This window comes from Sceloporus undulatus, chromosome 4, assembly GCF_019175285.1.
Source record: "Sceloporus undulatus isolate JIND9_A2432 ecotype Alabama chromosome 4, SceUnd_v1.1, whole genome shotgun sequence".
NCBI classification, from domain to species: Eukaryota; Metazoa; Chordata; class Lepidosauria; order Squamata; family Phrynosomatidae; genus Sceloporus; species Sceloporus undulatus.
This window is the reverse complement of record NC_056525.1, coordinates 169991129-170008115: the sequence shown is the minus strand read 5'-3', so window position 1 is coordinate 170008115 and position 16987 is coordinate 169991129. Positions and strand designations below refer to the sequence as shown.

Genomic DNA, 16987 nt, shown 5'->3' with positions numbered 1-16987 from the left:
ACAATCATGTTTTTGTAGAGAAAAAGATGCCTTTCCCTTGACATTAAATCCTCCTGTGTGCAAGAAGCATTATAGTTGGAAGGCCCATCTTCATAGTTCCTTTTTTTAAATTCCCCTTTGTAAGTCAATCAAGGATATGGAACTAATTGTCCTTATTATCTAATATTGTAGTAGGTATTTTGTTAAAATAGACTGAACCATATATGTATATAAACATATTCATATTGAAAGGAACAAACCTCTGAACTGCACACAGATTGATGTGCTGTATGAAGAGAGCTGAAAGCAAATCTTTGCCTTGTTACATCATTGCTCATTACTACATTTCAAATAAAGAACCTAAAAGAAAGAAGCAGGGATGTGAATAATGTCCTTAAAATATCTCATTCTTGGTGAGAGAGGCTATCTTAGTGAGTTGAGAAATCACTCCACACATGTTGTTGCCTCTAAACAAACAAACAAACAGAAACAGGAGGATTTTGTTCACCGATGTCTCTGTAATATGCATGAAAACCTTTTGTGCAAAACCTCTGCACCTCTCCTGTGAAACAAAGCACATGCATGCACACACATGGACACACTCATACCTAAACAAGTGCAAAAGGACTACCTGACTCAAACACCCCATCCAAGATAGTTAATTGGTGAAAGTCCCCACAACACGATAGCAGCTATCATTGCTTCTGCAGGAATCACTCTCTCAATTTGCTTTAGAATTGCTCTTACAGAGTAAGGTTGCTTGTCAAGACCACTGGAAAATATCTTATCTTGAAGTGGATGAAGAAGAAAACGTGAAATAATTTTGTTCTTACATGGGAGGATCAAAATTCACAGTTGGATTTTTTTTAAAAAAAAAATCAAAATCCAGACTTATTTTGATTGGTCTTCTTGTTGCAGAATGGAACAAGAAATGTACCATTCCAGCCCAAACTGAAATCTTACTTGTGGTCAAACCTCTTTTCCTTAACTTCCATAATTATAAATTATCTAATTTCATGCCTGATTCCTCAGATGCTTAGGGTAGCCATAAGGCAGAAATGTCTTCCAGTTACTCAACTAAAGTGATACTCAAGTAACTTCATATGCTATAATTTGCTGGCCTGTGGTGTAAAACATGCTCTCTCCCTATTAAGAATGGAAAGAATTGTCATCATTATTTGTTCACCCAGTATACTGATCTTCAGGAACTTGGAAACCATTTGGTTAGGGTGCTGCTAGACTGAAAAGGTGGATTTTTTCGAGGGGTGGATGGCATTATCAGACCCATCTACAATGAAGGAGCTCCATCATTGCTGTTATATCTGATGATGTCAGATTTTGACCAATGTTACTTTTTGCACAAACCCCCACCATTCTCATACAAAAACCACTATGTGTTCTTGTTCAGAATAATTTCCTGAAACGCTTTGGAATATGCAAATACCCAGTAAGAAAATTGTGGAAATTATATGTCTTCACTTGTGATAGGGAAGGGAATTCCAAAGTTGTGATAGAATTGAAAACTACCACTGCATGAGTCTTGAATATGTCTGTGACTACAACTAATGTAACTTCGGTAATTATGATCACCCTTAACAAAGAACCAAGCTAAATGTTTTAAAGATCTGTTTGCCTGTTTATCCTTTTAAGATTAGCCAAACACACATCCATGAAGAAGCAGCTCAAATCTTCCAGTAAAGTTATCAATGTTCCACCCTACCCATACATTCTCATCTCATTGAGCCTGGATTGGGAGGATGAACATCTTCATATGAATATTAAACACTCCCTTGGGTGGCTGTGTAGAACAGACAGAAGTCCTTAGAAAAGTCCATCCAATTTGTTCCTTTTGTTTGACTTAATATATTAGGCCTTTCTGTGTCTTGGGGAGCTATATCTAAGTGGCTGTCCTTTTCAATTTCTCCTCTTATGTCTCTGGCTGAACTGTCACTTGAAAGCCATTCAGAAATCCAATTTACTGGAGGTATGTCAGCCATAGCAGCCAGCCTCAGGTTGGTCGAGATCTACATAACCACAGCATATCACAGAGTTTTCCTGATCCCAAACATAATTATTTTGATCAATCTGTGCTGCCCCAGATTGGAAGAAAGATGTTTGTAGAAGGCACATCCAGAAGACATATACTTATTTTTGAAAAGCCCCCTTTATTTTGTCCTCCTCCTCACTGCCTCTTTTTCTTTTTCTTCTTCTTTTGTTGAATACACTGATGTGAAATAATACATGAGATAAGATTTCTAAAGGGCAGTTTTATCATTTTATCCTTGGTGCAGCTGCTTAAATTCCTCTCTTTATTCTTAGTCCACTTGTTTATTTTTGTATGGTCTGGGATATAAGGAAGAAAACAAGCCATGGAGGAACCTGCCTCCAACAGAACCTGTCTGGAAAACCTGAGGGTTGACAGGCAGGGACACATGCTACATGTTTACTGCTAATTCTGAGCAAAGGAGATTGCTGCAAGAAGGCCAATGAAGAAAGAGGAAAGCAAAGAATTAATGTTAAAGCTGTAAACATAATTTCAGTAAACTAACTGTGGTGGCCTTAAATTATAACTGTCATAATTACTTTTCAGTGTCATTTCCCAAGATCTTGTTTTCCCTGAACAACATATTGGGAAGAAGAACACATGAATGATTTCCATTTCTGAAAATCATATCTGCAACTTAAAAATGAATTAATGTAATGTGGTACTTTGAGAAATGCTGCAGCATCATTTATAACATTACATATTTGCAGAAATATAACCTTTTTAATAACTGGACAATAAAAAGCAATGGGATGCATTACATATTTAAACAAATATGATTCTATTCTATAGCTATAAAAGAGCTATAAAGACAGATCTCTTCCACCAGACCTTTCCTGAATAGTTCTCTGGCTATCAGAAAGAAAATCTAATTGCTGACCTGACTTCACCCCCGTTATCGTATTGTTTTTAAGTATGTTTTATGTTTTAAATTCTACATTATTTAATTGTATTTTAAGGGTGGGTGGGTTGAGGCTTCGGACTGTATATTTTAATTTTGTAAGCTGCCTCGATTGCATTTTGCAAAGAGGTAGGATATAAATAAATTTTATTATTTGTTTGTTTGTTTGTTTGTTTGTTTCTGTACCTTATAATTCCTTTATATAACCACTTAAATATTATCTGAATTTCTGAAGTCAGCCAGACCTCTCTGATCTTCATTGCTTTATTTATTTTAGTGCCTGCAAAACTGTATGAGAAACTTCTCTATGAGAAACTGATGACAATTCTAGATGAAGAGAGTGGGATGTTGGCATCACATGGTAAACTACAAAAATCTCTCATTTAAAAAACCTGAATCATTTGTATATTGATTATTAATATAAAAAAGGGATGAAAATCTGGTTCACAAATCATCTTTTGACTTCTGTATTCATATGTCCTCCAGATGTATTGGATTGAAACAAAGGGGGTCAAGCTCTGGAGGATTGCAGAGCTAATTCTTCATCTTTGAGGTCCACTATAGAATGATCCCTTCCATTAAAAACTGTAAAATCTGAAATTGTTAGAAACTTGCTTCTGGTTTTCTAATTTTTTCCCTTTCTATTCCAACAAAAATTCACTCCACCCCTAATGTGTGTAGACATTGATGATGGGAATTGTAGTCTACACATCTGGAGAGCAGCAAGGTTAGAAAAATATATTATAGGACAAAAAACATTCATAGTGCAAGTCTATAAATGTCTACTAAGAAGTGAACCCTGCTGAATTCAATAAAATGGACTCTGAAATAAATTGTAGGCTTGCTGCCCTAAGCACATAGATATGTACAGGTTTAAATCAAAAGCAAAGCTCTGTATTTCATGGTAGCAGGGTTTAGGTTGGCCATATATAAGACTGTTTAGATAGCAGAATTCAAAAATCTAATCACTGGACTATATTGATTGAGCAAATGTGAAAATAAAAAATGGCTATAGATATTTTGGTTTCTGGTTCTTATTGCATAGAGGACATGATGAAAATGGAGATAAAGGGGAAAAGACACTCTTTAGTCAGATTTGTGTCTGGCAGCATATAAACGGGCAAATATGACATTTTCCCATAAAAGGATAGGGAAAAGAGATATAAAAGCATGGGTTAATCTGCAAATAACTCCGATGAAGTGAGATGTGGACAAACTGGTAATTGTCTTTTTTCTTTTTTTTAGTGATCCTAATATGGGGAAGTGGGCATGATAACTCCCTTGATTATTTCTGACCTAAAATTATGGAAGATCAGATTAAAAGTCATAGCATAATTTGTAGAGCAATATATAGAGCTGTAATCAAAAAGACTTGCAAATGCAACGATGTGTTTGCAATGGTGAGAAGAACTGATATATATATATATATTGGATCTGGATTAAAACAGCCAGTTTCATTTCCATGTCTTTCCTTGTCAAAAACCATTTCCATTCTGAGTGTGATTTTGTCAATTTTTGGTTCACCTTCTGGATGAGAGCCTCAAATCATTGCAACTAATATGCCAGTTGTCAGTCATTAATGTTTTGTACAAGTAGTATATTACCCATCTGTAACAAGTCACATGCTTTCATCCTTAGGGAAAGGTAACAAATCATGCTAAGAAAACCCCATTATAGGTTCACTTTAGGGTTGTCATAAGTTGGAAAACACTTGAAGGCACACAATCATCATCATCATCATCATCATCATCATCATCATCATCATCTTCATCATTGAGAGTTATAAGGAAGATGAAAGATTAAATGGACACAATGGTGGGATACAAACCGCCCAAAAAGGGCGGTCTCCCGCTGCCCTGGTTTGCTCCACGAGGGAGCCCCAGTGGCCAAACTGCACGGCTCTGTCGTGGAACAAAAAGAACCCACAAAAAGCAGGTTCTTCTTGCGACACGCTTGTGATGCTGCAATGCACCAATGGCGCACTTGTGGTGTCACAAGCACGCCAGGACATGCAGATGCTAGGCATCCGTCACATCAAAATGGTGGCACCCATGTAGACAGGGCGCCACCATTTTTCGTTAGCCTAGTACGTACTAGGATTAGGGAGCATGTGAATGGTGCGCCCTCCCTAACCCTACTGCTGCCGCCACACTACAAAATGGAGGAATGTATCCTGCAAATGATCACTAAAAATAGTTAAATAAATAAATAAATAATGGCCAGCTCCCAAAATCTTTCTAAAAGCAATGTCTCTTCAATATTGCATAAACAATATTTTGTTAGAACATTTTCAAGAAATTCTGTTGTCCTTTGTTATTCAGAACATATTTAGTTTACCATGTTTCTTCCAAGCTCTGTTCAATGACAATACTGACAACGGAGACAAAAACAAAACCCGGGGGTGATTAGTGGGATTTCATGAAGTGGCATAACCCTTTTGTTTGGGCAAACTATCTAAACTTATGGACTTAAAGTTTAGGCAATCTGACGTGAAATCAAAAGCTTTCATGGCTGGAATCCATAGTTTTTTGTGGGGTTTTCGGGCTATGTGGCCATGACATCAGAAATAAACTCTTCCAGAACATGGCCACATAGTCCGAAAACCCCACAAAAATCTTTAGGCAGGCTGTCCCTCTCTCTTTCACTTTGAAGCTGTTTTACTGCCTATGTAATGATAAGTGGAGCTGCAAAGTGGGTGGGCTCAGTGTCCCCCTAAGATTTAGCTAACTGGGGAGATGTGGAGAGTACTGGAGCACTAACTGCTTTGGCAGATAGATGCCACTGTGTGGGATGGCACTGTAGAGGACTTTTCTACAGGACAATGTATTCCAGAAGGTGGTACTACGTTCCCAGGGATGCTCTTAGCTGTTGGTTCCCTGCACTTCTGGGCAACAGCTTAAATGACAACTGAGTTGCACATCTGAAATATATGCACCCTTTTCTTGCTCTTGCCAGTTGTTTGAAAACTTAGCATTTCCCTTCTGTTAGCAGTTCTCCATTTAAAACTTAAGCAATATTTCATAGATCACCCCAAATATCATAGAAGTATAATGTTACAGGGTAGAGAAGTATTACCTGTAATTATTGCATACCATGAGGAGGACAGTAGGTGAGGCTGTTTTGTAGATATCTTGGTGATTTGCAATAGATCACCAAAGTTTTCTGACTTCTAATGTTTAACATTACTGTAAAAAGTCCAATCCACTTTTTGTAAATTTGGCTGATGATATATATATAAAAACTTGTTTGTGGCATTGGAATCAACTTTTGTCTGGAGACTACTTTTGCACCTGGTTTTAAGCTGATGGACTGGAGGTTCTAGTGAAAAGCGAAGTATATCTTAAAACATTAACATGTGCTCACCTTGTCTCTAGAAAAACCTGTTGAAGACAAACATGATTCTGCATGGCCTATGAACTATAACAAGCCTTTTCATCTTTGTGAGAAAGCTGAAGAACAAGAAGTTCTGCCTTATATTGACCAGTTTGAGAAGGATGTTCAAAATGAGATTATTCTCCTTGGCAACTCTCTACTGGAACAGGTCAGAATGAAGTACCAACAATAAATTTCTTTACTCCGTAACTGGACTTTTCCACATAAGACTGCAGCAAAAGTGCTTTTGCAGTTTCCTGAATGTCTGTGGGCTTATCTCCACTGTCCAGAATACTCCAGGCTGCCCCAGAGAATTCTCTCTCTGAATTACCTTTGCTCTCTACAGTAATGGCAGTGCTGCCTTCCCACACTATCAGGCACCATCACTGAGATCACAACAAGGTGCCCAGTCATGTTATTGATGCGGGGCACCTCATTCTGACCTCTGATTGACTTGCACTGACAATGGCGGCCACATGTGAAGGAAGCTGTGCACCGTCACTGAAAAGAGAGCTGAAAAACTAATGTAAAAAGTAAGGTTTTAAAATTCAGGTTGTGGAGGGTAAAAGAAAGACAGAAAAATAGCAATGATCCAGAGGGGAGAATATAAAGTTGAAGAGAGAAAGGATTTTGCATATTGAAGTATGTGAAGTCTGTTCTTTATGTGTGATTTGGGTGTAAATGTACTATTTGGGGATAAACATACTATTTAGGGAGGGGGATTTGATAAAATAAAGTTAACATTAGAAGTGATTTAGAGAAATGATTGGATTGCCTTCTGATAAATGAAGCATCTTTAAGTGTGCAAGCTTTGGAGTCAAAGAGGTTCTGTGTTCTGAGGTTCTGAACTCAACCTTTGTCTTGGACTCAGATTCTTTAGAAAGTTTTCTTTCAGCTTTCCTTTCTAGGAAATGGGTGTTTTGTAACTGGCCATACCCATCATGACAGCTATATTGTGAGAGTGCCTGTAAAACTTTCTGAACTTTCCACCAGTCCTCAAAGGTTGGGACATTTTTGGTTTTGCTGTCTTCCCTACCATTGCCTGGCTACATTAGGAATTGCTCTCTTTCATAATACACACTGTTTTGCTCTGTTCCATATTTACAAAACAAAAAGCCTTTGGAATATTTTATTATTTATTTGATGAATATTTTGTCAGACCACATGCAGAACTTTGAGCAGATTACAACAGTTTCCATCAAATGTTAGTAGTCCTATCCTCAAAGGACTCATAGTCTAAATAAGTGATCTGGGGAATAAAAAAATACAAGTCAAATGTTAAAAATGCATTGTAAACATTCCCTATATTAACAGTCTTATTTTCTCTGTGTGACTTCTTACACAGTCAAAATAACACAAGAGGGAGCCTAAACATGATAGCTTTGTAAGCAAAATGCAACAATCTTAACTGAAAGAGAATTCTGCAAACCCTTTGTGAATAGTTGTTTTGTCACCTCTGTTGCAAGCTGAGAAAGATGAATTTTTATTTTCTCTAACCCTGTTCTGATAGTATGAATAATTACTAGGTTGTATCATTTTCATTTTATTTTCTTCATCTGTGTTATGCTAGGGTCTGTTATCACTTTTCCCTACCAGTGATCAGTTTAGAGTCCTGGAGTTCTTGCAAGGAAGAATGTAGGCCCCTGAGATATTTTTTTTTTAAAAAATGCAACTTTATTGTTCTGTAGTTTCTTCCTTACCCAAGTCCATGGACCAGACTGCTCTAGCCTTTCCAGATGCCCAAGCAAAAACCTAAGGTGGACTTTGTATACTTATTCCAGAGCATTGTAACAAACTAGGTCTGGATTAGGGAAAGGATTTCCCACAAGTTTTGGGATAAAAAGGAAATCTGAGGAAGCACAACTGGAAAAGTAGGAGAATGTTAGCCCTTTATACAGAAGGATTCAGACTGGCAGTTAAAGGCAGACTCCTTCAGAGGAACCTATGCAGATAAATCTGATCAGTCTCTAGCATGTTGCACTAAGGTGCAGAACACATGGGCAGGAAAAAGTGGCCTGAACCTGTTTTTTCCGAAAGCTGTTCGTAACCCCACTGTCTGCACCAGTGGCTCCCAATGCACACAGCCTGACCACATGGTGTGGCATCAAGGTATACTGCTGGGAAGTAGAAGTTGCTGGAGTCACAGTGGTTGACTGCCCAGTTACACTGGGCTTTAACGCCATGCATTGCCATCTATGATTACGCAAAGGGAAAGCTTGGGGGGAAATCTGAAATAGGATAAGAGCCATGCCCTATATTGTCTAAGCACTCACATTGCTCTAATGGCAAAAAGGAGATGAAGCATAATGAGAATCTTTGACTGGAATAATGCTTCCAACAAGAAAAGGAAAGGAAAGGAAGTGGAAAAGCTAAATGGAAGAAAAAGCTACTCACCCTATAACCCCAAAATCATAGTGAGGACCAAACATGAGTATTTGCTCTCAACAGTAGCAAATGGATTTTCTCTTTCAACAGGCTTTGGGGTCATGGGGAAGTTGAAATGAGTCATCACTAAATTGTGGGGATGGAAGGAATATTTTTAAAAAAAACATTTTTAAAATGATTGAAAAATGAGATTCTCAAGTGTCAGGATCAGGAAACCCAGAGAAGGAGAATCCTAGAGGTGCAAGAATCTTCACAGTTTGGGTTTATTCAGTGTGAAAAATGCACATAGGTTTTGTGTGCAGAAAACAGCATGTTCAGCACAAAAAAAATTAAAAATAACATTTCTGTAGAGAAAGCAAATTTCGTGCACAAAAAGGAGCATTTTTTGTGGAGAAAATAACATTTTGGCTGTTTCCCGTGAAAACATTGTGCTTTTGCACAAAAAAAGGAGTCTGAAACTACAAATAGTCTTCAAAAATGGCATGGTTTTTGTTGAATTCTTTTTGCACTAAAGTGAAAATTTTTATTTGAAAATTGCATAGTTTTTTATGACATTTTTGCACTGAAGAGAAAAATTGTGAAATTTTTTATTCTTGTCTGCAAGAGTGAAATTTATGAAGATTTATATCCCTAATAAGTAGGTAGCATCTACTGATCTGCAGTGCAAGCAGAAATACCTGTCTCTACAACTGGTTATTTTTGTATTGTTTCCCCTGCTGCTTATGTTACTTTTTTGAAGAGACAGGAAGACATTATAAGACAGTAGTATATTTTTATAAGACACAAATAAAATGGAGATAATTGATGGGATTGCTAACACAGAAGTAAATTCTAGATTACAAGAATTGCTGGATCCAATGCAAAGGGATCTTATAGCACCTTTGAGACTAACTGAAAGATGTTGAAGCATAAGCTTTTGTAGACTTGGTCTACTTCCTCAGATGAATGGAGTGATCTGGATCTAATGTTAACATACACTGTCCTAGCATAATTATAGAAGAAAAGAGCAAACTATTATCTTGTTTATAATAATTCTAAGAGGGAATGGAATCATGCTGTCAAGGGAAAATTTCCTGATTGCAGGACTTGGCTCCGAATCTCAAGAACTGGGACTTCTTCAGTCCTCAGGGGACAGAATCTCAGATTGTGAGCACCACTTTGTAAATATCTCTCTCTCTCTCTCTCTGTGTGTGTGTGTGTGTGTGAATACAAACATATTACCATGTGTTCCTTGCACTTCTCTCATCCCCTTCACAAACATCAGTAGGGACTACTAATATCAGGGATTGCACTCTGAAATCTCAAGGCCAGAGATGTTCCTGACCTGACAAATGTACAGATGGGTGTTGGACTGAGACTTTTAGTGTTCCTTACCACTCACCAGGGATTCTAGAAGGTGTACTCCAACAACATTTGAAGGGGCACATAATTTCCATTCCTGACTTACAATGTAATCCTACGGAGATCTATTGAGAAGTCAGCATCATAAACGGCAAGGTGATTTATGTTTGTGTTAGTGTGCATAGGATTCTGGCCTAAACTTCCTTATAAATATCAGGTGCACCATCGTGTTATGAAATACAGCCATTATGATAAGATCCTCCTAATGGTACAGAGTTTCAAATATGATAGGAGTTTCAAATGCTTAGTTCACTGACTTGTTATGAAAGGATATATCAGAGATGTGTTTTATTTATTTTTTTGGAGGAGAGAGGGGTCTTTTTTGATAGCTTTGAATCATAAGTTGAAGTAACAGCTAATTATTTTTACTTTAATTCTCACAGCATGCTCAATCACAATAGTTATTTGAATGTTTATAACGTCTTGTCTGTAACCACTGAATACATTTCCTTAACTGGCAAGGGAGAATTTGAATCCACATGTAATAGAACATATAGAATTTAATTAGCTCTTAATAGTCACAAGTGGAAGAGATAATTATTTAATTGGGTTTTTACCTTTTTATGGTAGTCTTAATTGATTTGTCAGTTGCCTTCAGGTAGGGACTCAAAGGTATTATATTACTTACATGATACCTTGGGGGGTTCACTTACTACCTCCTGTCCCATTTGGTAGTCTGTCATATCCTACTCTGTTTGGACAAACCATGACTTACAATAGAAAGAAATGAGGAGAAAAAGCAATTAAGCTTGTGGTAGAATAGAAAGTATATCGTTCCACTTTTGACACAGAGGAATAGAGATGTGTGCATTCATTTTCCTTGGACGAATCAATGTTGCCTCTGTGGTGCTACCAGACTCTCACAATCTTTTGTATTCAGATAATCACCTAGCTGGGCAGATATATTCAATGTGTTTCACAATAAGTGTGGAATGTATTTCCTATATTTTACTAACCCTGTTATGTAATTCAGCCTAAATACCCTAAAGGCATCAGATCCGATCTTGGAAGCTAAGTAGGGTCAGCCCTGGTTATTACTTGAATGGAAGATGCCCAACAAGTACCAAGTACTTTAGGCTATATTTCAGAAAAGGTTACTGGCAAAGGCACCTTTTAGTATTTCTTGTCCAAGAAAATCCTATTCACGAGGTCACCATAAGTCAGCAGGTGACTTGAAGAAACACACACACACACACACTGTTTATTGTTGAATTGTTGTATTGAAAGTGTGGATAGACGTTATTTGGGCAAGGTGCCTTTTTTTGTGGGTGGAGTGGGGTGGGGGATCAGTTCCATCAATGAAATAACCATGCTGAGTAAAGTCAGGATTGATTGTAAGAGACCAGAGGTTGTTTCCACATGTGGTCCCAGATCCTGGTTACATTTGAATCAAATTCACCTCTGGTTTAACACCATCAAAGATGAGGAAGTTATGCTATGGATAAAGACAACCTCTGACTAATCTCTCTCTCTTTTTTCCTTCTCTTCCCATTAAAAGAAAAACACATATATATCCAGTCCAGACATAATATCTGTCACTGGGCAAGCAATTATTTTGGATTGGTGATGCTGAATTCTTTTTTTTTCTTTTTTTGTAAAGAGTAACATTTGATATGTATATCCCCAGAGCCCAGTTTTCAGAGTTTATTAAGTTTTTATAGCATTCAAAGAAGCTTGCTTTGGAATTTGAATGCCATCGCTAATTCAGAAATGACAACAACAAAAACCAAGCAAGATATTTTATGATCCTTTGTATCCGTACTGCTTGCTCTCAAGGCAGGATGAACACCCATGGACCATCCACACCACATGGCGTCAAGCCATGCTGCACAGCAACCCACTTACTTCCTTTTTCCTGCTCAGATGCTATTCTATTGGAATCCTGCCATTATGACCAGCCACACAGGTGCATGTGTAATGCATCGCCTGGACAATGTGTCAGCAAATCAGTGTGTCCAGTGATAAATTAGCAAAGCACAATCTTGGAGGCTCCCCATACATGCCCCTTTTACTCTCCAACCTTCACCTCATGCCCCTTGTTGGGCTGTCTGGTTTGTGTATTTTGTAATTACATAGAATTATAGAGATGGAAGAGACCACAAGGGCCATCCAGTCCAACTCCCTGCCATGCAAGAAATCACGATCAAAGCATCCCCAACAGATGGGCATCCAGCCTCTGTTTAAAGACCTCCAAGGAAGGAGACCCCACCACGCTCAGATGGAGTGTGTTCCACTGTTCAAAATCTCTTACGGACAGAAGTTTCTTCCTAGTATTGAGATGGAATCTCTGTTGTTGGAGCTTGCATCCATTGTTCTGTGTTCTGGCCTCTGGAGCAGCAGAAAACAAGCTTGCTCCATCCTCAATGTGACACCCCTTCAAATATTTAAATAGGGCTATCATATTACCTCTTAACCATCTCTTCCTCAGGCTGAACATACCCAGCTCCCTAAGTCTTTCCTCATAAAGCATGGTTTCCAGACCCTTCACCATTTTAGTTGCCCTCCTTTGGACACGCTCCAGTTTGTCAACATTCTTTTTGAATTGTGGTCCCCAGAACTGGACACAATATTCTAGGTGAGGCCTGACCAAGGCAGAATAGAGTGGCACTATTACTTCCCTTAATTTAGACACTATACTTTTATTGATGCAGCCTAGCATCGCATTGGCATTTTTAGCTGCCGCATCACACTGTTGACTCATGTTCAATTTGCGGTCTACTAGGACTCCTAGATCCCTTTCACACATAGTCTTCTTAAGCCAGGTGTCCCCTATCCTATATCTGTGCCTTTAATTTTTCTGCCCTAAGTGCAGTACCTTACATTTCTCTGTGTTGAAATTCATTTTGTTAGCTTTGGCCCAGCTTTCTAATCTATTAAGGTCATTTTGAATTTTGATCCTGTCCTCTGGGATATTAGCTATTCCTCCTAATTTGGTGTCACCTGCAAATCTGAACAGCATGCCCCCTATACTCTCATCTAAGTCATTGATAAAGATGTTGAATAGCATATGGCCCAGGACAGAACATCCATTGCATTATTGGCCATCGTGTTTTTCCTTTGCTGCAGTCCTGTTTATATGCTGGTGCGATGATGTGCATTTTCCACCTTGACTTGGAGTATCCCATCTTCTCTTTGCTCTGGTTTTTAGCCCCGGGGTGCAGCTTTGTTTTGCTTCCCATCCACTTTCACCTCATGCGTCAGCTAAACAGCCACTCTTCAAAGCAGTTAGAAGCTGCTTTATTTGGCCAGTGTGGACTATGACAGAGAAGGAGAGGGAGAGGGAGAGGGAGATGGATGGATGGATGGATGGATGGATGGATGGATGGATGGATTCGCTGGTGAAAATCTGCCTGCTAGTGAGCTGGGCTGGTCCAAAAATTTAGCCTTTTTTTTTTTTTTTTTTTTTTGAGAATGCACTTAGGGATAAAGCACATCCCTAAAATAAAAGAGCATTTTCAATGGATTTTTGGTACTGTAATATGTGGTAATACGTTAATAAACATACTAAGATAATAGGACGCATTGTTTCTTTCCTTTCCTTTTTTCAAAAAGTGTGTGTGTAGGGGGGAGTCTGGAAGCAGTTGGAGACAATGCTTTCATGTCCAAGTGTTTTGATGATGGAATTTTTAGATCACTGAATGCTGTAAAAATATTCTTCATCTGGAATATCTGGTTATTATCACTGGTACAATGTTAAACTGTCTGGTTGTTGGCAAGTATGCAGCTGTCAGGCTGTGTTTGAATGAATACTCAGTGGAGCCATATCATGGAAAGCATTTGATACATTTATCCGGCTACAGCTTTGTGTGTGTTCTTTCTCACTTTGATTCTCTCTCATTCATGTATGTTATATTAATTTCCAATCAGTTGTTAGTTACTCCACTAAGGGCTAGTGTAGAAGTAACATGATATATATAATTGTGACAGCTCTATTGGCTAAAACTGCCCATCGGAGATGGATGGGCTGCTTTGGATCAAGGCTATGGTGCTTTCTCACATGCAAGAGGTATCCCTTGTTCCTGACCCCATATTCCTCTTCTATAATGAACTATGACAGGAAAAGGGATCTTAAATTGTAGACATGCTGAAGAATGAAGTTAATCTTACACATTCCAGATCAATCTCTGTAACATGGCTGCTATAAAAAAAGAATGGGAGGATCAAAGCTTGCAAAAAATATTTTTTGCACAACTCCCAGAATTCCTCAAACTTTATGGCCATTGACCAAAATCTTCTAATGTCTGGTTCCAAAAACTGCAGAGCCTTTTTCTACTGAATGTAAATAGACCTCCCCAAGCCCTGCAAAAAGCCTGAACCATGGCAAATTGCATGTGTCCGGATCACATTCTATTCAATTTGAATGAGGGATATTTTAATTGTGTAGGTTAGCCCCGCTGTCAGCTACCCCTAGTTTTTTCTGTATGGTTTTAAAGGTTTTAAAGGTTTTATTGCTTTACACTCGTAGCTACAGTTTTATTGTATCTGTTTTTATTGTGAAGTGTTTTGGGGTTTGTTTTTAAATGAAGAGAAGTATATCAATGATGAAAACTAGAAAGAAAAAAAAGGAAGGAAGGAATCATAGAATCGTAGAGTTGGAAGAGACCACAAGGGCCATCCAGAAATACGGCTCTTTTGAACAAACCCATTTTCTTTTGATCTACATATGATATATCAAAAATTCGTATTAAAAATAAAATAAACCCAACATGACTAATCGCTTCAGTAATTCTACCACATGTTTGAGCAATTAAGAAATAAGCAGTGGGGAATCAAAATAATAACCCTGCCACTGAAAGACATCAGAGACATAGTTGAAACTGAGCAGACCTTCTATGGGAGAACATCCTTTCAGTGATCACCTCAGAGTTATATAGATCCTCTTAAAACTCATTGTATTTGATGAGAAGGATAGAGACTTCTTGTTTTCCAATATCTCACTCACCCGGTTATACCAATTCTCTCCTTATCTTCAAGTCATTGCTGAGGCCTTTTTTTCTACCAGAGCAAGGTTTTTCCAAACTCAATCCTATCCTTGTTGCTCTGAATTCAACATGGTCTTGAAGCGGGTAAGAATAGGAGAAGACACAGGAGGTAAATATGGTGAAAGTTCTGGAAACCATGCCTTACGAGAAGCAGCTTAGGGAGTTCAGTATGTTTTGCCTGGAAAACAGAAGGTTAAGGGGTGACATGATAGCCATGTTTAAATATTTGAAAGGATGTCATAATGAGGATGGAGCATGCTTGTTTTCTGTTGCTCCACAGGGCAATGGATTCATGTTACGGGAAAAGATATTCCATCTAAACTTTAGAAGAACTTTCTGATGGTAAGAGCTGTTCAACAGTGAAACATGCTGCCTCTGAGAATGGTGGAATATCCTTCTTTGAAGGTTTTTGAATAGAGGCTGGATGGCCCTCTATTGGGGATGCTTTGATTGAGAGTTGCTACATGGCAGGGGGTTGGACTGGATGGCCCTTGTGGTCTTTACCAAACCTATGATTCTATGAAATAATATTTTCTCCGTAGCAATCAAAAATTTGTTTGAGAAGGAAATAGAGATTCTTCTCATTTTGAACATATGTTCTGGTTTTGTTTGTTTTGTAGGATGCATTTTCAGAAACTTATTTCCCTTCCTTTTTTTGGACTTCAGGAGTGGGAAGAGGGAGTCCTGCAATCTCTAACAATGGTCCCTGCTCCATGTATTAGCAGGTGGACAGATTTAACCCCCCCCACACACACACATATCGCAGCATTGTTCCCCAAGTTCCACATTTTTCTCCATGGAAATGACTTATTATTGTGTGCCTTCAAGACAATTCCAACTTATGGCAACCCTAAAGTCAGCCTATCATGGGGTTGCCTTGGCAAGATTTATTCAGAGGAGGACACACAGTGGGTTTGCATGGCTGAGCAAGGATTTGAACCCTGGTTTCCAGACTGAGGTTCACCATTCAAACTGCTACACCATGCTGGATGTCATGGGAATGACTAGCCATTCATCTATAAAATAAAAAATGAATGAGGCCCAGTGAAATAATGCCCCCCTCCAGTTGCCATTCATCCTAACAGGGAAAGTTTATTGGTAAGCATGGAAGTTACTCATGCAGTGGGATGAGGTTTTATTCATGACTATGGTGTGTACTGTAGTCCCAATTCTGTTCTGTCACCTCTCACGTTTTCTATTACTTTTTTTTAACACTTCAGAAATTCTTTTACTTTTAAATCTGTGAATTACAATGATGCTGTAAATATTACCTTTTGTTTGGTATTTTACAAAAACCGCTTCGCATTATATATTACAGATGGATGGATAGATATATGTAGGTGGTCTTTAGAACAGTAATATTTAAATATATTCTTTATACAATTTGAAAAATTTCAAACATTCTTCCTCTAGGATATAAAACATAAAGACATATTCCAGTATACAAAGAAGATTGGCAGAAGATTTCCCAAAATATTCCAAAGGTATGCATTAGCAACAGAATTTCCTCCTTTTCTCAACACTTTCTCCATGATGTTTTGAAAGTGACTGAAACTGTCAATGACTTTACCTTAAAACTAAGGTTCAACTTCCAGATTGCTTTGACAGGACTTCTATATCTTTTTCCAAGAAGCTGTGGATACTTTTTATATACAAAAACCTAGTTGCTGACACTTGTTCTTCACTGCCCTCCCAATTCCTTCTTTTCCTTACATATCAGTGAGGCTACCATACAGCCTTTGCTAGCAAGATTAAGCTTAAACATTTGACAAAAATCTGATGTATAAGATTTTAAATCACACAAACTATAAACTGTTTCTCTTGTGAGTTAACATGTCATTTTGCTTTATTCTTTAAATCATTATTCTTTAAAAATTAGATTTTCAAAGGGATTTTAATGTCTATTTGCAATTCAAAGAAGAT

General features: G+C 38.0%; 1 protein-coding gene across 1 annotated transcript in view; it reads left to right on the top strand.

The window, feature by feature from the left end:
* Positions 1-16987, top strand: part of LOC121929099 (orofacial cleft 1 candidate gene 1 protein homolog) — a 62654-nt gene that overhangs the window by 33637 nt on the left and 12030 nt on the right. Inside the window, exons 5-6 of the mRNA XM_042464417.1 lie at positions 3202-3285; positions 6299-6465. Of these exons, the coding sequence (XP_042320351.1) occupies positions 3202-3285; positions 6299-6465 (251 nt within the window). The remainder of the gene's footprint in view (positions 1-3201; positions 3286-6298; positions 6466-16987) is intronic.